Below are 15701 nucleotides of genomic sequence, written 5' to 3'. Positions count from 1 at the left end.
GGCGCTGCTCTGTCCCTCCGGGGCGTCGCTCTGTCGCGACCAGAGCCACTCTAGCGCCTGGGGCAGAGGCCAAGGAGCCATCCCCAGTGCCCAGGCCATCTTTGCTCCAATGGAGCCTCGCTGCGGGAGGGGAAGAGAGAGACAGAGAGAAGGGAGAGGGGGAGGGGCGGAGAAGCAGATGGGCGCTTCTCCTGTGTTCCCTGGCCGGGAATCGGAACCCAGGACTTCTGCACGCCAGGCCGACGCTCTGCCACTGAGCCAACCGGCCAGGGCTCATGGATGTAATTTTTTAAAATCTCAATCTTTTGGCCCTGGCCGGTTGGCTCAGCGGTAGAGCGTCGGCCTGGCGTACGGGGGACCCGGGTTCGATTCCCGGCCAGGGCACATAGGAGAAGCGCCCATTTGCTTCTCCACCCCCCTCTCCTTCCTCTCTGTCTCTCTCTTCCCCTCCTGCAGCCAAGGCTCCATTGGAGCAAAGATGGCCCGGGCGCTGGGGATGGCTCCTTTGCCTCTGCCCCAGGCGCTAGAGTGGCTCTGGTCGCGGCAGAGCGACGCCCCGCCCCGGCGCTAGAGTGGCTCTGGTCGCGGCAGAGCGACGCCCCGGAGGGGCAGAGCGTCGCCCCTGGTGGGCGTGCCGGGTGGATCCCGGTCGGGTGCATGCGGGAGTCTGTCTGACTGTCTCTCCCCGTTTCCAGCTTCAGGGAAAAAAAAAAAGAAAAAAAAAAAATCTCAATTTTTGTTTTAGTCTAGACTTTCCCCTTACTTCCTTTGTACTAATTGTTCCTTCTGGTGAAAGTGCTTGGCATACCTTACCTAATTTAATCTTAGAATAATTCTATGAGGAGAGTACTACTAACTCATTTAATAAATGAGGAAACTGAAGGTTACAGAGGATGAGGAATGTGAAGAAAGTCATGCAGCTAGATAAGTATTGGAGCAAGGATTTTTATTAGAGCAGATCCTAACCTATGTTCTCATTGACCACAATGCCTCCCATTGCCCAAGAACCTGAGTATATCTTTGAGTCCTTTACCACATCCTAAGCCTGCCTTTGTCTCTCTGGATGCAGGAAGGACCATCAGAGCGCTCTACCTGTGCAGTACAAGGAACTGCGGTCCTTGATTGAAGCAATGCTGAACCGATGTGCTGATTTCTCCCAAACCCCAATGAGCAGGAGGCCCCTGGTCAGTGTATTGCAGTCTGGAGATCATGCTGTAATGTGTTGTTAGAAGATAATTACCTTTGTATGCCACTTTATAGCTTTTTCTCATGCCCATATACCAACAATGAGATGTCATTTTCCCCCCCAACTACAGGGCTGTGAGGTTTAATAATTGCTATTTTTTTAATTAAAATTTATTTATTTATTTATTTATTTATTATTTTTTTACAGAGACAGAGAGTCAGAGAGAGGGATAGATAGGGACAGACAGACAGGAACGAAGAGAGATGAGAAGCATCAATCATCAGTTATTCGTTTTGACACCTTAGTTGTTTATTGATTGCTTTCTCATATGTGCCTTGACCACGGGTCTTCAGCAGACCGAGTAACCCCTTGCTCAAGCCAGCGACCTTGGGTCCAAGCTGGCGAGCTTTTTGCTCAAGCCAGATGAGCCCACGCTCAAACTGGCAACCTCGGGGTCTCGAATCTGGGTCCTCCACATCCCAGTCGGACGCTCTATCCACTGCGCCACCGCCTGGTCAAGCCCCCTCCTACCATTTTTTAAATGAACTGTCATATGTCTCAATTTACAAGGGTATAACCAAGATCCCTGGAAAGTGTTAGGCATATGGGAATGCCAGACTCCAGTGTGAGCGGAAGAGGACTGTAGTTCTCCATGCACAGACTGGGACACAAAGTAGGTACTTGATCAATAGGTTCCCCTCTCTCCTTCTCACCTCAGGGCCATGCCTCCAGTAGAGATTTGGAGAAGGCCATTTTTCGAAGGGGGAAGTTTCTCCTGAACACTCTGGAGGGATTTAGAAATGCCTGCAGGTGAGGAGCCCTCTGTCCTCTGAAATAGCAGTATAGAGGGCGGGCTTGGAAAGGAATCAGACAGAAGAAGATGTTCTAGAAGCAACGCTTGATTTCTGTTGCTTTGCTGCATGGTGACAGGACTTTGTGATGGGGGATGGGGATATGTGTGGGTGTGGAGGGGGTATGTGGAAGAGGTTGGAGGACAGGTAGCTAGAGTGGGAGTTTTCTAGAGATTTCCTTGTGGTGAAGTTTCTGTACTGTGTAATAAGGCAATGACTCATTCAACTTTGTTCCTCTTACCAAATAACCTACCTAGCCCTACAGGTGTTCACTAAATGCTTGTTGAATTAATTTCACATAAGTGGGAGAAGTAGCCAAGGACCAGGCCCTCCCTCATAGAGGCCTCTTGAATTTTCTCCAGATCTGCTGATAGGGATACTTTCCCAGGATCATGAGCTCAGACATTCCTCTAGGACAGTGGTCAGCACACTCAGTAGTCAACATAGCCAAATATCAACAGTACAATGATTGAAATTTCTTTTGAGAGCCAAAGTTTTTAAACTTAAACTATATAGGTAAGTGCATTCCTTATCAAGGTAGCACCCGCACGTGGTATTTTGTGGAAGAGCCACACTTAAGGGGCCAAAGAGCCACAGGTGGCTCACGAGCCGCAGTTTGCCAACCAGGGCTCTAGGAGGATGCTTCTAACCTATATGCCCCATAGGTACTAGTAGTTATATTCATGCATTGATTTCTCAGGTTGGCTGTGGAATTCCAGAGTGAGCCTTCAGCCCAGGAGAATCCATTCACAGCTCCCAGTGCCGAGAAGGAAGACACCTTGGAAGCTTTCTCAGAATTTCTTCTCAGTGCCTGTGACTCCCTTTGTATCCCTATGGTGATGGTGGGTTCCCCTGAGCCATGGACAGAATGAAGCTTAGGGAAGAGAAGAATGTGAGAATGAGCCAGGCCTAGAGATGCAGGCAGTGACTACTCAACTGGACCTTCTGAGGTTCTCAGCAGGGTTATTCTTGCAGACACTTTTACTTTGGTTTTAAAAACAAAGTGTAAAGTTTCATTGTAACACTAATAGATGCCTCTTGAGAAAAAGTAGAAAGCAATAATAATAAATAAGTAGGTAATATTTATGAAGTGATAAATACCTTATATTCATTACCTAATTTGATCATCCCAATGATTCTGTGAAGTGGGTGCTATAATTTCCCCCAATTTAAAGATGATATTGTCACATTCTTATGGTTATAGAGCAAGAGCATGACACTAGTAAAATTTGAATCCAGGTATCCTTCTGCATAGTAAAGAGCAGTGGTGAGTGTCTGTGATCCAGACTAAGAAGCACGTATATATGTTCTGTAAAATGAGAGTTGGCCACTCTGAAGAGAGACCTGCTCTGGAGGAGCTTCATTCTGAGCTGAACTGAGGTGGAGATGATAGGAAGATCTGGGTCCAGAGCTGTTGATTTCCCAGCTGACACTGGGTGAGTCTTGTACTGTTTGAGGTTTGGACATTCTGTGAGTCTTTGAAAAGTCCCTGTCAGGATGGCCCCCTGGGAATAGTAGGTGGTAGCAGGGAGGCATCCTCTGGTTCTGACAGGAGAGAACCACTTTTCCTTGAAGAGGCCCATGAACCAGTTTCCTAGGGTCTTCAGGCCTGTAACCATCAGGAGCCATGGGTTGCAGCCCTGACTGGCACACACAGACAGTAACACTTGGGCAATTCATGTTAATGTCCCCATCTGCTCTGCTTTCCTGCTAGATTAATAAAGTGTTAGAGCTAGATCTAGAACTAGATCATAGAATTGTTATTCTTGCTTTCTACTTTTCTTTAGGTATTTCTTAATTTTTTCAAATTTGGTTTAAAAATCAAAGGAAAAGTATCTTCAAAAACCATGTCTCTGGCCCTGGCCGGTTGGCTCAGCGGTAGAGCATCGGCCTAGCGTGCGGAGGACCCGGGTTCGATTCCCGGCCAGGGCACACAGGAGAAGCGCCCATTTGCTTCTCCACCCCTCCGCCGCGCTTTCCTCTCTGTCTCTCTCTTCCCCTCCCGCAGCCGAGGCTCCATTGGAGCAAAGATGGCCCGGGCGCTGGGGATGGCTCTGTGGCCTCTGCCTCAGGCACTAGAGTGGCTCTGGTCGCAACATGGCGACGCCCAGGATGGGCAGAGCATCGCCCCTGGTGGGCGTGCCGGGTGGATCCCGGTCGGGCGCATGCGGGAGTCTGTCTGACTGTCTCTCCCTGTTTCCAGCTTCAGAAAAATGAAAAAACAAACAAACAAACAAAAACCATGTCTCTGAGGTACCAGATCTTAATAGGTAGGGAACTGAGACACTGAGAAGAGGGTAGAATGACCCAAGGGCACATAGTGACCTTGTACAGAGCTTGAATTAGAACTCAAGTTTCTCTACTTTTTTATTCAGAGCTCTTGTCTACTACATCAGCCTGTCTCGTGACTCTATTCAAAGATCGCATGAAAATTAAATGTGAAGGCAGTTTGTAAACTGTATTATTAGTAACTATATTATTAGCTCTAGTAATAGAAACATGAGTGACAGTCTACATTATTGTTTAGAAAGTACTTCTCACACATTAGATCTCATTTGTTTATGAGAAGTAGGACTTGATGTTCCTCCTATTTTACTCTTTTTGATACAGAGGCCCAGGGAGGTTAAGTATCTTACACACTTTATTAAGTGATGGATCATAAACCTTGGATATAGGTTTTTGACTACGGGTTTTCTTAAATGAATAGATTTAATCTACTATCTTAGATTTGATGCCAGTTTTGCTAATGGTTTTTCTTCAGAGGCTCAGTCCTGAGGGGACTGTGTTCTCCCTCCGTTTCTTTGCAGAGATACTTGGAGCAGACCGCTCACCCAGCCTTGATGGAAGTTTTCCTCTCAATTCTACATAGCCTCTTTGTCATTGTTCCCCACATGAAGGAGAAGTTCTCCAAGAAGCTTGGTAGGCATCAAGCAAGTGTGGAATTTGGGAGGGAGGCAGGCACCTTAGGCAGCTGTCAGATACTCAGAGCATACCTGTTTATGAGAAATTTGCATATTTGTTCAGAATTAAAATCCACCCTGCCCTGTGTTGAGTGGTAGGGAATATCATCAAGAAAACTACATCCTCAAAAGCAGTTCTCAAAAAAATTTTTAAAAAGTTTTAATGTTTCTTTTATTGATTTTAGAGAGAGAGGATGGGAGAGAGAGAGACAGGAACATCAATCTGTTCATGTATGTGCCCTGACTAGGGATCAAACTGGCAACCTCTATACTTTGGTACGATGCTCTAACCAACTGAGCTATCCTACCAGGGCCAGTTCTCAAATTTATTGATACTTTTCTGAGAGTGTCAAGGAGATTTTAGTTCAAAGCCCACAATACACCTTTTTCCATATTATTGTCATACTCCATATTCTGTCAGACCTCACAAAATGTTTAGCATTTCTTACGCCTGAGCACTGAATGCCAGAAGTACCCCCAGTTATTGGGACAACTGAAAAACATCCCCACGTACCTTTATTTTTAAAGGTTTTATTTACTGATTTTAGAGGGAGGCGTGAAAGAGAGAGAGAGAGGTGGGGGAAAGAACGGGAAGCATCAGCTCATAGTTGCTTCTCGCATGTGCCTTGACTGGGCAAGCCCAGGGTTTCGAACCAGTGACTTCAGCATTCCGGGTTGATGCTTTATCCACTGCGCCTCCACAGGTCAGGCCCCACATACTTTTAGATGCCTTCTAGGACAGGGCTAGCACTGTGTGAAAGCTTCTATTTAACTATACACTGAAGTGCCTTCCTAAAATTATACCCAAGTGGCTCTTCAATCCTTTAGCTTTCCCCAGGCCTTCCTGCATCTGTTTATTTAGTCTTTTTTTTCCTCTACAGTGTAAACCTTTCTTTTCTACTTCTCCAGTGTTTACCCTATAAATTCCTAAATCTGTAGAATAAGCCCAGAAATCAGATGCAGAGTCTCCTTTATGTTCCTTAAAAAGTGGTAGTGATGGTGAGAATGGGCAGTGGGAATAGCCAAGAACAAAGGGGAGAAGAAAAGTGGAAATAATTAATAACTAATAATAACTAATATTTATTAAACTCTTTTGTTTTTCTTGTGGGAGAGACAGAGAAAGTCAGAGAGAGGGACAGATAGGGACAGACAGACAGGAAGGGAGAGAGATGAGAAACATCAATTCTTTGTTGCGTTTCCTTAGTTGTTCATTGATTGAATTCTCATATGTGCCTTGATGGGGGGGGGGGCTACAACAGACTGAGTGACCGCTTGCTCGAGCCAGTGACCTTGGGCTCAAGCTGGTGAGCTTTGCTCAAACCCGATGAGCCCGTGCTCAAGCTGGCGACCTCGGGGTCTCGAACCTGAGTCCTTTGCATCCCAGTCGGACGCTCTATCTACTGCTCCACTGCCTGGTCACGCCATTTTTTTTTTTTTTTTTTTTTTTCTGAAGCTGGAAACAGGGAGAGACAGTCAGACAGACTCCCGCTTGTGCCCGACCGGGATCCACCCGGCACGCCCACCAGGGGCAACGCTCTGCCCACCAGGGGGCGATGCTCTGCCCATCCTGGGCGTCGCCATGTTGCGACCAGAGCCACTCTAGCGCCTGAGGCAGAGGCCACAGAGCCATCCCCAGCGCCCGGGGCCATCTTTGCTCCAATGGAGCCTTGGCTGCGGGAGGGGAAGAGAGAGACAGAGAGGAAAGCGCGGCGGAGGGGTGGAGAAGCAAATGGGCGCTTCTCCTGTGTGCCCTGGCCGGGAATCGAACCCGGGTCCTCCGCATGCTAGACCGACGCTCTGCCGCTGAGCCAACCGGCCAGGGCTGGTCACGCCATTTATTAAACTCTTACAATGTGCAAGGTGCTATTTTAAGTGCTTTACATGTATTAATTCATTTAGTTTTCAGAGAAAGCCTAGGAATTATATACTGTGATTATTCTCATTCTACTGATGAGAGCACTGAAACTTGCCCGAGGTTAGAGTAGAAGTGGTATGCCCAGGAGGCAAACTCAGAATATGACTGTAGAGCCTGTTTTTAAAATCTCTGCTATGCTTGCATTTTATTATTATTATTTAATGTCTTCTTTTATTTCTGTTACATAGACATAGTGTATAGTGGAAAGTCTACAATGGAGAGGTAGCCAGGGCTCAGTCATTCAGGGCCTTGTTGGCCATGTGAGAAATTTGGACTAGGAGCTTTGAGTCTTAAAGAAAGGGAGGGACATACGCAGATTTCTGCTTTATAAGGATCCTTCTTGGAGCAGTGTGGACCATGAATTAAAGGGAGGCAAGATGGGGCAAGTAGTTCAGCCTCTTGCCTTAACTCAGGTTGGTGATAGATTCTAAAGAAGTATTGGGACATTGAACAATCCCCAAGGGTTAGGGAACAGTTTAGGGTAATGCCTTGACTTGATGGGTGGTGGTTTATTTATTGAAAAGGGCTCACTGGAAGAAATCTGATTTGGGAAGGGAGTAGAGGATATTATCACTTTGGGTCAAGGTGAATGTGAGATGCCTGTGAGATATCCCAGTAGAAATGTTAGATCTGTAATGGACTATGTGTCTGAGGTCAGGGGAGAGATCTAGTCTTCAGATATAATTATAAAAGTCCTGAGCATCCAGCCTTTTATTTAGTCAACAAATTTTTGTTGGGCACCTACTACATAAAAGGTACTGTCCTCTGGCCAAGGGTGTAGCAGTGAACAATACAGACTTCTGTCCTTGAGAGGCCCCCTCTCTAGTGGGGAACAGGTGAGATTCCTCAAGGGTGAGTCTGTAAAAAGATGATCAGAGCCCTGGCAGTTTGGCTCAGTGGTAGAGCGTCGGCCTGGCGTGCAGAAGTCCCAGGTTTGACTCCCGGCCAGGGCACACAGGAGAGGCGCCCATCTGCTTCTCCACCCCTCCCCTCTCCTTCCTCTCTGTCTCTCTCTTCCCCTCCCACAGCGAGGCTCCATTGGAGCAAGGATGGCCCGGGCCCTGGGGATGGCTCCTTGGCCTCTGCCCCAGGCGCTAGAGTGGCTCTGGTCGCAACAGAGCGACACCCTGGAGGGGCAGAGCATCGCCCCCTGGTGGGCGTGCCGGGTGGATCCCGGTTGGACGCATGCGGGAGTCTGTCTGACTGTCTCTCCTTGTTTCCAGCTTCGGAAAAATACAAAAAAAACAAAAAAACCAAACAAACAAAAAAAGATGATCAGAGGGACCAAGACAAAATCAAGAGCAACATTTAATGGTTAGGAGAAGGAGGTGACTCTACAGGACGCTCACTAGTAAGGAACTATTGGAGAGCTAGGGAGGAAAAGAGGAGAGTATGACATTAGGGAAGCCAAGTGAAGAAGAGAGTTTTATAAATTAGGGAGTATCAGAAATCAAGTAAGATGAGGACTGAAAAATATCCACTGACTCGGCGTCATGGAAGCTCTTAGTGACTTTGGCTGAGCAGCTAGGATGGAAGCCACGCTATTTATAGTGAGTCGAAGTGTGAGTGTGAGGAGAGGCAGTAGAGAGACATGATGGACAACTCTTTTGGTAAGTGTGATTTGAGAGGGAGGTGACAAATGGGGGTATAATTGAAGAGGGACATGGAGTTAAGAAAGGCTAATTTGCCTCCTAAGACTGGAAACACATATTCTGATTAGCAGAATAGGAGTTACTAATTCTACTAGTTAGCAGAATTAGAGTGATTATTGGGTAATCAGCAGAGCAAGGAGAGGGGCAGGATCCAGAGCTGGGAGATGAGGGCATGCTTTCTGAAGTTGTCTGTAAAATGGATTTGGGATTTTGAGGGAATTTCTTTTCTTTTTCTTTGGGAACCCACACAAGTTTATTATAATTCTGGAGGTCAGAAGTCCAAAAATCGGCCATAGGGGGCTAAAATCCAGATGTGGGCAGGGCTGGTTCCTTCTGGAGGCTCTAGGGGAGAATCCGTTCCCTTACCTTTTCCACCTTCTAGAGGCCATTGCATTCCTTGGCTTATGGGTTTTTGTTTTTGTTTTTTTTTACAGAGAGAGTGACTCTGAGAGAGGGATAGACAGACAGGAACGAAGAGAGATGAGAAGCATCAATCATTAGTTTTTCGTTGCACATTGAGACACCTTAGTTGTTCATTGATTGCTTTCTCATATGTGCCTTGACCGAGGGCCTTCAGCAGACCAAGTAACCCCTTGCTAGAGCCAGCGACCTTGGGTTCAAGCTGGTGGGCTTTTGCTCAAACCAGATGAGCCTGAGCTCAAGCTGGCAACCTCGGGGTCTCGAACCTGGGTCCTCTGCATCCCAGTCCAACGCTCTATCCACTGTGCCACCACCTGGTCAGGCTTGGCTTATGGTTTTGCAGTGATCTAACTTCTGGTTCCATTGTCACATCTCATTCTTCCCAAGGGAGTTTCTGATTGATGGTCTGGATCATCCTGGGGAGGTCCCTTGTCCCAGTTTGGAAGGATCTTTGTTCTTTCCAGGAAAAGAACAGAGCACAGGAAACCCTTAGGAAGCTATTCCATGTAGAAAGTATGAGTGGGAGCTTCTAGGAAAGGGTGGGAGCCTTTGTGGCAGAGGGAAAAAGCAGGACCTTTGTTGTTAATGGTTGTGGGTTGGGATTCTTACTTTCTCCCTTGTCTATTGATATTGAGCAAATCAATTTTCTTATCTCCAGTGTTCTCAGTTAGAACATGTGATAATGATGAGAATTACCGTAATTCCCCATGTATAAGACACATTTTTTCCGAAAAATTTTGGGTCAAAAACTGGGTGCATCTTATGCAGTGGTTGTAGCTTTTTTTTACTTGCAGTTCCCACTTTTACATGCTTGTTTTTACACTTATTGTTGAAGACAGTGATTCATCATCAGACACAGATGAGGACAGGCTAATGGATTGGAATTTTGACAGTGATGAGCAGTTGTATGAATTTTATGATGAATAAAACTTGAGTTCAATAACTTTATGTAATACTTTTTTTTTTCTCAAATTTCGGGCCCCAAAATTAAGGTGCATCTTATACATGTGATCATTTTATACATGGGGAAATACGGTGAGATAACATATGCAGATTTTCTGAATGGCTGTATCCCTTAGTCAGTGTGACAGCTGACACAAACTTCTTTCCTTCTTTTTATCCACTCGTCCTGCCTGCCATACTTTAAGAGCCAGGAGGATCCAGTCTTGGTATATTAGATAGGTTCAGCTTCAGATGCGTACCTCTGGGTAGCAGTGGTGGAGAGCAAGGAATGGAGAGAAAGGCTGTGTATGGGGAGATCTATGTAGCATGAAGCCAGATAAAATAGGATCAGGGGGCCCTGGCCAGTTGGCTCAGTGGTAGATCATCGGCCTGGCGTGCAGGAGTCCCGGGTTTGATTCCCGGCCAGGGCACACAGGAGAAGTGCCCATCTGCTTCTCCACCCCTCCCCCTCTCCTTCCTCTCTGTCTTTCTCTTCCCCTCCTGCAGCTGAGGCTCCATTGGAGCAAAGATGGCCCGAGCGCTGAGGATGGCTCTGTGGCCTCTGCCTCAGGCGCTAGAATGGCTCTGGATGCAACAGAGCGACGCCCCAGAGGGGTGCAGCGTTGCCCCTGGTGGGCATACCGGGTGGATCCCTGTCGGGCGCATGCGGGAGTCTGTCTGACTGCCTCCCCGTTTCCAGCTTCAGAAAAAATGGAAAAAATAAAAAATAAAATAAAAAACATTGTTAAAAAAAACCCAAAAACAAAAAAAGGATCAGGGGCCTAACCTGAAGGAGAGAAGAAGAAAGCAGGCACTGCCAGCCAAGAGTTGACCAAAAACCTGGCCTAGGGGGTGGAGAAACTCTGGGTCACTGAGAGACTGAGCCAGGAGGAGCCCTTCCAGCAGGCAAGCTGGATGTCCCCTCCCAGGGGGAGTTATGGGTTAAACTGTTGTCCCAGAAAGTTGCTGAGAAATCAGGGATTATTGGTAAATTCTTACTATATGCCTTAGCCCCAGGACAGATTACTGTATCCCCAGCACTGGAGTTGTTGCACTGGGAGCTCTTGATGTTCTCCTTGTTTAGAATTCTGCTTTTATCTCAGTTTCACAACAACCTGTGAGATACAGATATTGAAACAGATTCTCGGAGAAGTTAAAAAAGTGCTCCAGAGTCACAGTACTAGGTAGTGATGGAGCAAAATTTGAACCCTGGTCTGTGTGACTTCAGAAATAGTTCTTTTCAGTACCACCCAGACTTGGGAATCTCTGAAATGCTTTTGGTTTAAACTGCTCTCTGCTTTCCTCCTACTTTTCCCAAGCTGCCTCATCCTTCATACGACTGACTATGGAACTGAAGGCCAGGTTCTGCAGTGGCCTAAGGTATGTATGGTACCAGGCAAAAGTTAATGGCCAAGGAGCCAGTGTCCTTGACTGGACAAGTAGAAATTTCTGACTGATATGGTTTAGCCATGGGGGCTGTGGGGGGATTAACACAATGTCAGAATTACTCAGCAAATGGTGATATGAGCTGGACTTGCTTCTTTAGTTTTTATTTAATCTGGTTCTGGTAAGGCTTTCCTTCCATGTGATAATTGGATGGGCACCTATCACATCAAAACTGGGGGTGTTCTAGAGATCATTTGTGTAAACCCTCATTTTACAAATGGGGAAACCAGCCTGACCTGTGGTGGCGCAGTGGATAAAGCGTCGACCTGGAAATGCTGAGGTCGCCGGTTCAAAACCATGGGCTTGCCCGGTCAAGGCACATATGGGAGTTGATGCTTCCAGCTCCTCCCCCCTTCTCTCTCTCTGTCTCTCTCTCTCCTCTCTCTTTCTCTCTCTCTGTCTCTCCTCTCTAAAAATGAATAAATAAAAACAAAAACAAAAACAAAACAAATGGGGAAACCAAGGCCTCTGAGAGTAAGAGATATAGTGTCCAAGCAATTCTAGAAAAGACTCTTATTCAAAGTAGAGAAGTTGTCACCTTGTTAGGTGTCTAGAGCAGCCTTCTTTATCTTCCTGTTTATGATTTGCCACCTGTCTCTGCATTTACTTGGCAGGTTCCATTTGTTACTGCCTACATTCCACAAGGTGACCACAGTGCAATATCTAGCTCTCCTTCATATCTCTGAATAGGACACCCAGTATTCAGGAGAAAATATGGGTCCCATCTGGATTCCAAGTCACAATTTTTGGATGTTCGTACTTCTCCTTGAGTACCGATCTTGGGTTCAACAGCTTCTCTTCTAGTACTTCCTAGCCCTTTCCTGACCCAGGGGCACTTTTTTTTTGTTTGTATGCTTTGTGAAATTGGAACTTTGTAGCTTTCCTTGATTTATTATTTTAGCAAATTTTTAGTCAAAACCTGTATGGGCCAAATGCCCAAGTTACAGCTCTGGGCAGCAGGTTTCATGTTTACTTTCCACAGCTACCTCTGGACCTCCTCTACCAGGGCTGTAGTTAGAATTTCACTGGGCTCCAGCCAAGGCATCGGTGCCCCAGCACATGGTAGGGATAATGCTGTCCCAGCCAAAGTAGCAATGTTGTCTTTCTTGTTCTCTCTTCCTTTCTTCCTCTAAGTCACTCAGCCCTAAACCAGGTTTGTTCCAGTTTCCTCTACTACTTGTGCATCAACCTCTTCTCAGCTCTAGAGAAGACAGAACCACCTTCCCGAGAAGGTAAGATGCTGCTCTTTGACTACTCCTGAGGTCTGTGGTGGTCTTTTAGAGTCGGGATGCCTTATTGTTTTGCTGGGTAGTGAGTGAGTCAGTTCAATAAGAACATCCCTTTGCTTGAAGCTGCCCAGAGGAGGCATGGAATCATGGGATGATGGAACCATCAGCTAGTTTCTAGGGACATGAGATAATAGAATCAGAAAATGATGGAATCCAAGGCCCCTGTACCCTTAGACTCTAAGGGTCGAGAAGGACCCTAAAGCTCAGCAAGTCCAATTCCTCCCTTGACCATCTGCTCTGCCACATCCCTCACACCAGACCTCTTGCTCTCTGCTTGTTACCATCAAAGACCTCTACACAAAATATACTGTTCATAAAAAGTAGGGAATATTTCAAAATGAATATGAAGCTATAAAATATCCCCTAATTTTTGTGAGGAGTGTATCTTAAACAGCCTGTTTTGTTTCTTCCTTCCTTAATTGAAGAAATATTTCTTGAGCATCTACTGTGTGTCAAACTATTCCAGGCTCTGATGATAGAGCTAGGGATACAAAGCCCTGTTCTCATGGAACGGGAGCAGCAGACAATAAACACATAGATACAGTGTCAGGGATAGATAGGTGCTATAAAAAATAAAACTGGGCAAAGGGAAAGAGGGTGATGGAGGAAGGAGGGACATGTTAGATAGAGTGGTCAGAGAAGACCCCCATGAGGAGGTGACATGTTAGCAGAGGTCTGAGTGAGGTAAAGGAAGCCCATGCAGAATACAGGGCTGACAGCTGAAAGTTTTTCCTTTAGCTGAATATTCTGTGAGCTGCTGTATGCCAGGGGATGCCTAGAGGCTGCTGTGGATATAGTATGTTCTTTGCCCTAAGGAGTTCCTCTATCTTAGACCTCTCTTGGTACAACATAAAACAATTTAACCATTATTTTGTTCGTTCAACAAATATTATATCTTTTGGGGGGTAAGACTTGGTGTTGCCTCTTTTTACATTTATGAAGACTCTCATCTTCTTCACTTCCCAAACTTCTCTTTCTCTTTCTCTCTCTCTTTTTAATGTTTAGTTTATTGATTTGAGAGAGAGAGGAAGAGAGACAGGAACATCGATCTGTTCCTCTATGTGCCCTGACTGGGGATCAAACTTGTAACCTCTTTACTTCAAGTCAGTGCTACTGAGCTATCCAGTCAGGGCCTCTTTTTCTCTTCTCTGACACTGCGCTGAGAGAGACAGAAGCCCAGGTGCACATTTTCATTCTTTCCAGCATGGCTTGGCTCCTAGTTCTCAGTATATTGCTGCTCCTTGCTGGGTGCCCATACAGCTCTCTGCCCATTCAGGTGTGGTCTGGCTTGTAGAAAGAATAGCACGGTGAATTCTGCCATGCTGGCAGCCTAAGACCATGTTGGAGCCACATCAGAACAGCATTTTGTGCTCACCTGTGCCAGCCTTACTGCTGCTGGAAACTCCCACTTTTGTCAGATTGAGAAGCTCTTCATTTTGCTCCCTTGACCCTGAGATGCTGTCAAATCTCAGAGCACCGGAAGAGCAGCAGACCTTATTACAGGCAGACTGCTTTAAAATATCAGAAGAGAGAACAGGTGGATGTGTAAGGCTCAAGGGTATTAATTTTATTAACCTCATAATTCTCATAGTGTGCTTTGGTGAAAAAAGCCCTAAACTAAGAATTAGGAACCCTGAACCTGGCTTTTTCTAACACATTGCTGTGGAATGTCTCCATTTTCATCCTCTACTTGACCCTGGGCCTATTGTACTTGCAGGATGGACCTTTTAGTTTGACCTCCAACTTGGTCCTGCTTTTAGTCTTTCATCCTCCAACCATTCTCTACCCATGCTGGAAGGATCTTTCTGAAAACCAGATCTTAACATCTTAACTCCCCTGGCCTTCAACCTAGGTCTGTGTGCACTGTCAGACAGGATGGAGTTTTCTCTGGTCTGTGGTAAAATGTAGGAAATTAGAGTATGTAGTAAATTTTTCATAATGTTGACTTTATTCAGATTTTAAGCTCTGAGGTCCTTTTCATTCATATTCCTTTGGTGTTTTTTTTTTTTTTTTTGTATTTTTCTGAAGCCGGAAACGGGGAGAGAAAGTCAGACAGACTCCCGCATGCGCCCGACCGGGATCCACCCGGCACGCCCACCAGGGGGCGACGCTCTGCCCACCAGGGGGCGATGCTCTACCCCTCCGGGGTGTCGCTCTGTCGCAACCAGAGCCACTCTAGCGCCTGGGGCAGAGGCCGAGGAGCCATCCCCAGCGCCCGGGCCATCTTTGTTCCAGTGGAGCCTTGGCTGCGGGAGGGGAAGAGAGAGACAGAGAGGAAGGAGAGGGGGAGGGGTGGATAAGCAGATGGGCGCTTCTCCTGTGTGCCCTGGCTGGGAATCAAACCCGGGACTTCTGCACACCAGGCCGACGCTCTACCACTGAGCCAACCGGCCAGGGCCCATACTCCTTTGGTATTAAAATACCCTTTTTTGCCCTGGCCGGTTGGCTCAGCGGTAGAGCGTAGGCCTGGTAGAGTGCAGGAGTCCCGGGTTTGATTCCTGGCCAGGGACACAGGAGAAGCACCCATCTGCTTCTCCACCTCTCCCCCTCTCCTTCCTCTCTGTCTCTCTCTTCCCCTCCTGCAACTGAGGCTCCATTGGAGCAAGGATGGCCTGCGCACTGAGGATGGCTCTGTGGCCTCTGCCTCTGGCGCTAGAGTGGCTCTGGATGCAAGAGAGTGACGCCTCAGAGGGGCAGAGCATCGCCCCCTGGTGGGCATGCTGGGTGGATCCCGGTCGGGCGCATGCGGGAGTCTGTCTGACTGCCTCCCCGTTTCCAGCTTAGGAAAAATGAAAAAAAACCCAAAAAAATCCTTTTTTGCCTACCAAACAGTGGCGCAGTGGATAGAGTGTTGGATTGAGATGCAGAAGACCCACGTTCGAAACTCCAAGGTCATCGGCTTGAGCACGGTCTCACCAGCTTGAGTGTGGGGTTGCTAGCTTGAGCGTGGGATCATAGACATGACCCCATGGTCGATGGCTTGAGCCTAAAGGTCCAAAGGTCGCTGGCTTGAGCCCAAGGTTGCTGGCTTGAGCAAGGG

At 46.9% G+C, this 15701-nt stretch overlaps 1 protein-coding gene across 1 annotated transcript in view; it reads left to right on the top strand.

Moving 5' to 3' along the window:
• Positions 1-15701, top strand: part of MEI1 (meiotic double-stranded break formation protein 1) — a 92054-nt gene that overhangs the window by 23654 nt on the left and 52699 nt on the right. Inside the window, exons 12-17 of the mRNA XM_066253074.1 lie at positions 1070-1184; positions 1905-1996; positions 2738-2879; positions 4845-4956; positions 11246-11306; positions 12507-12604. Coding sequence (XP_066109171.1) covers positions 1070-1184; positions 1905-1996; positions 2738-2879; positions 4845-4956; positions 11246-11306; positions 12507-12604 — 620 coding nt within the window. The remainder of the gene's footprint in view (positions 1-1069; positions 1185-1904; positions 1997-2737; positions 2880-4844; positions 4957-11245; positions 11307-12506; positions 12605-15701) is intronic.

Source organism: Saccopteryx bilineata, chromosome 1 (assembly GCF_036850765.1).
Source record: "Saccopteryx bilineata isolate mSacBil1 chromosome 1, mSacBil1_pri_phased_curated, whole genome shotgun sequence".
NCBI classification, from domain to species: Eukaryota; Metazoa; Chordata; class Mammalia; order Chiroptera; family Emballonuridae; genus Saccopteryx; species Saccopteryx bilineata.
This window is presented reverse-complemented; position numbering and strand designations above follow the sequence as displayed.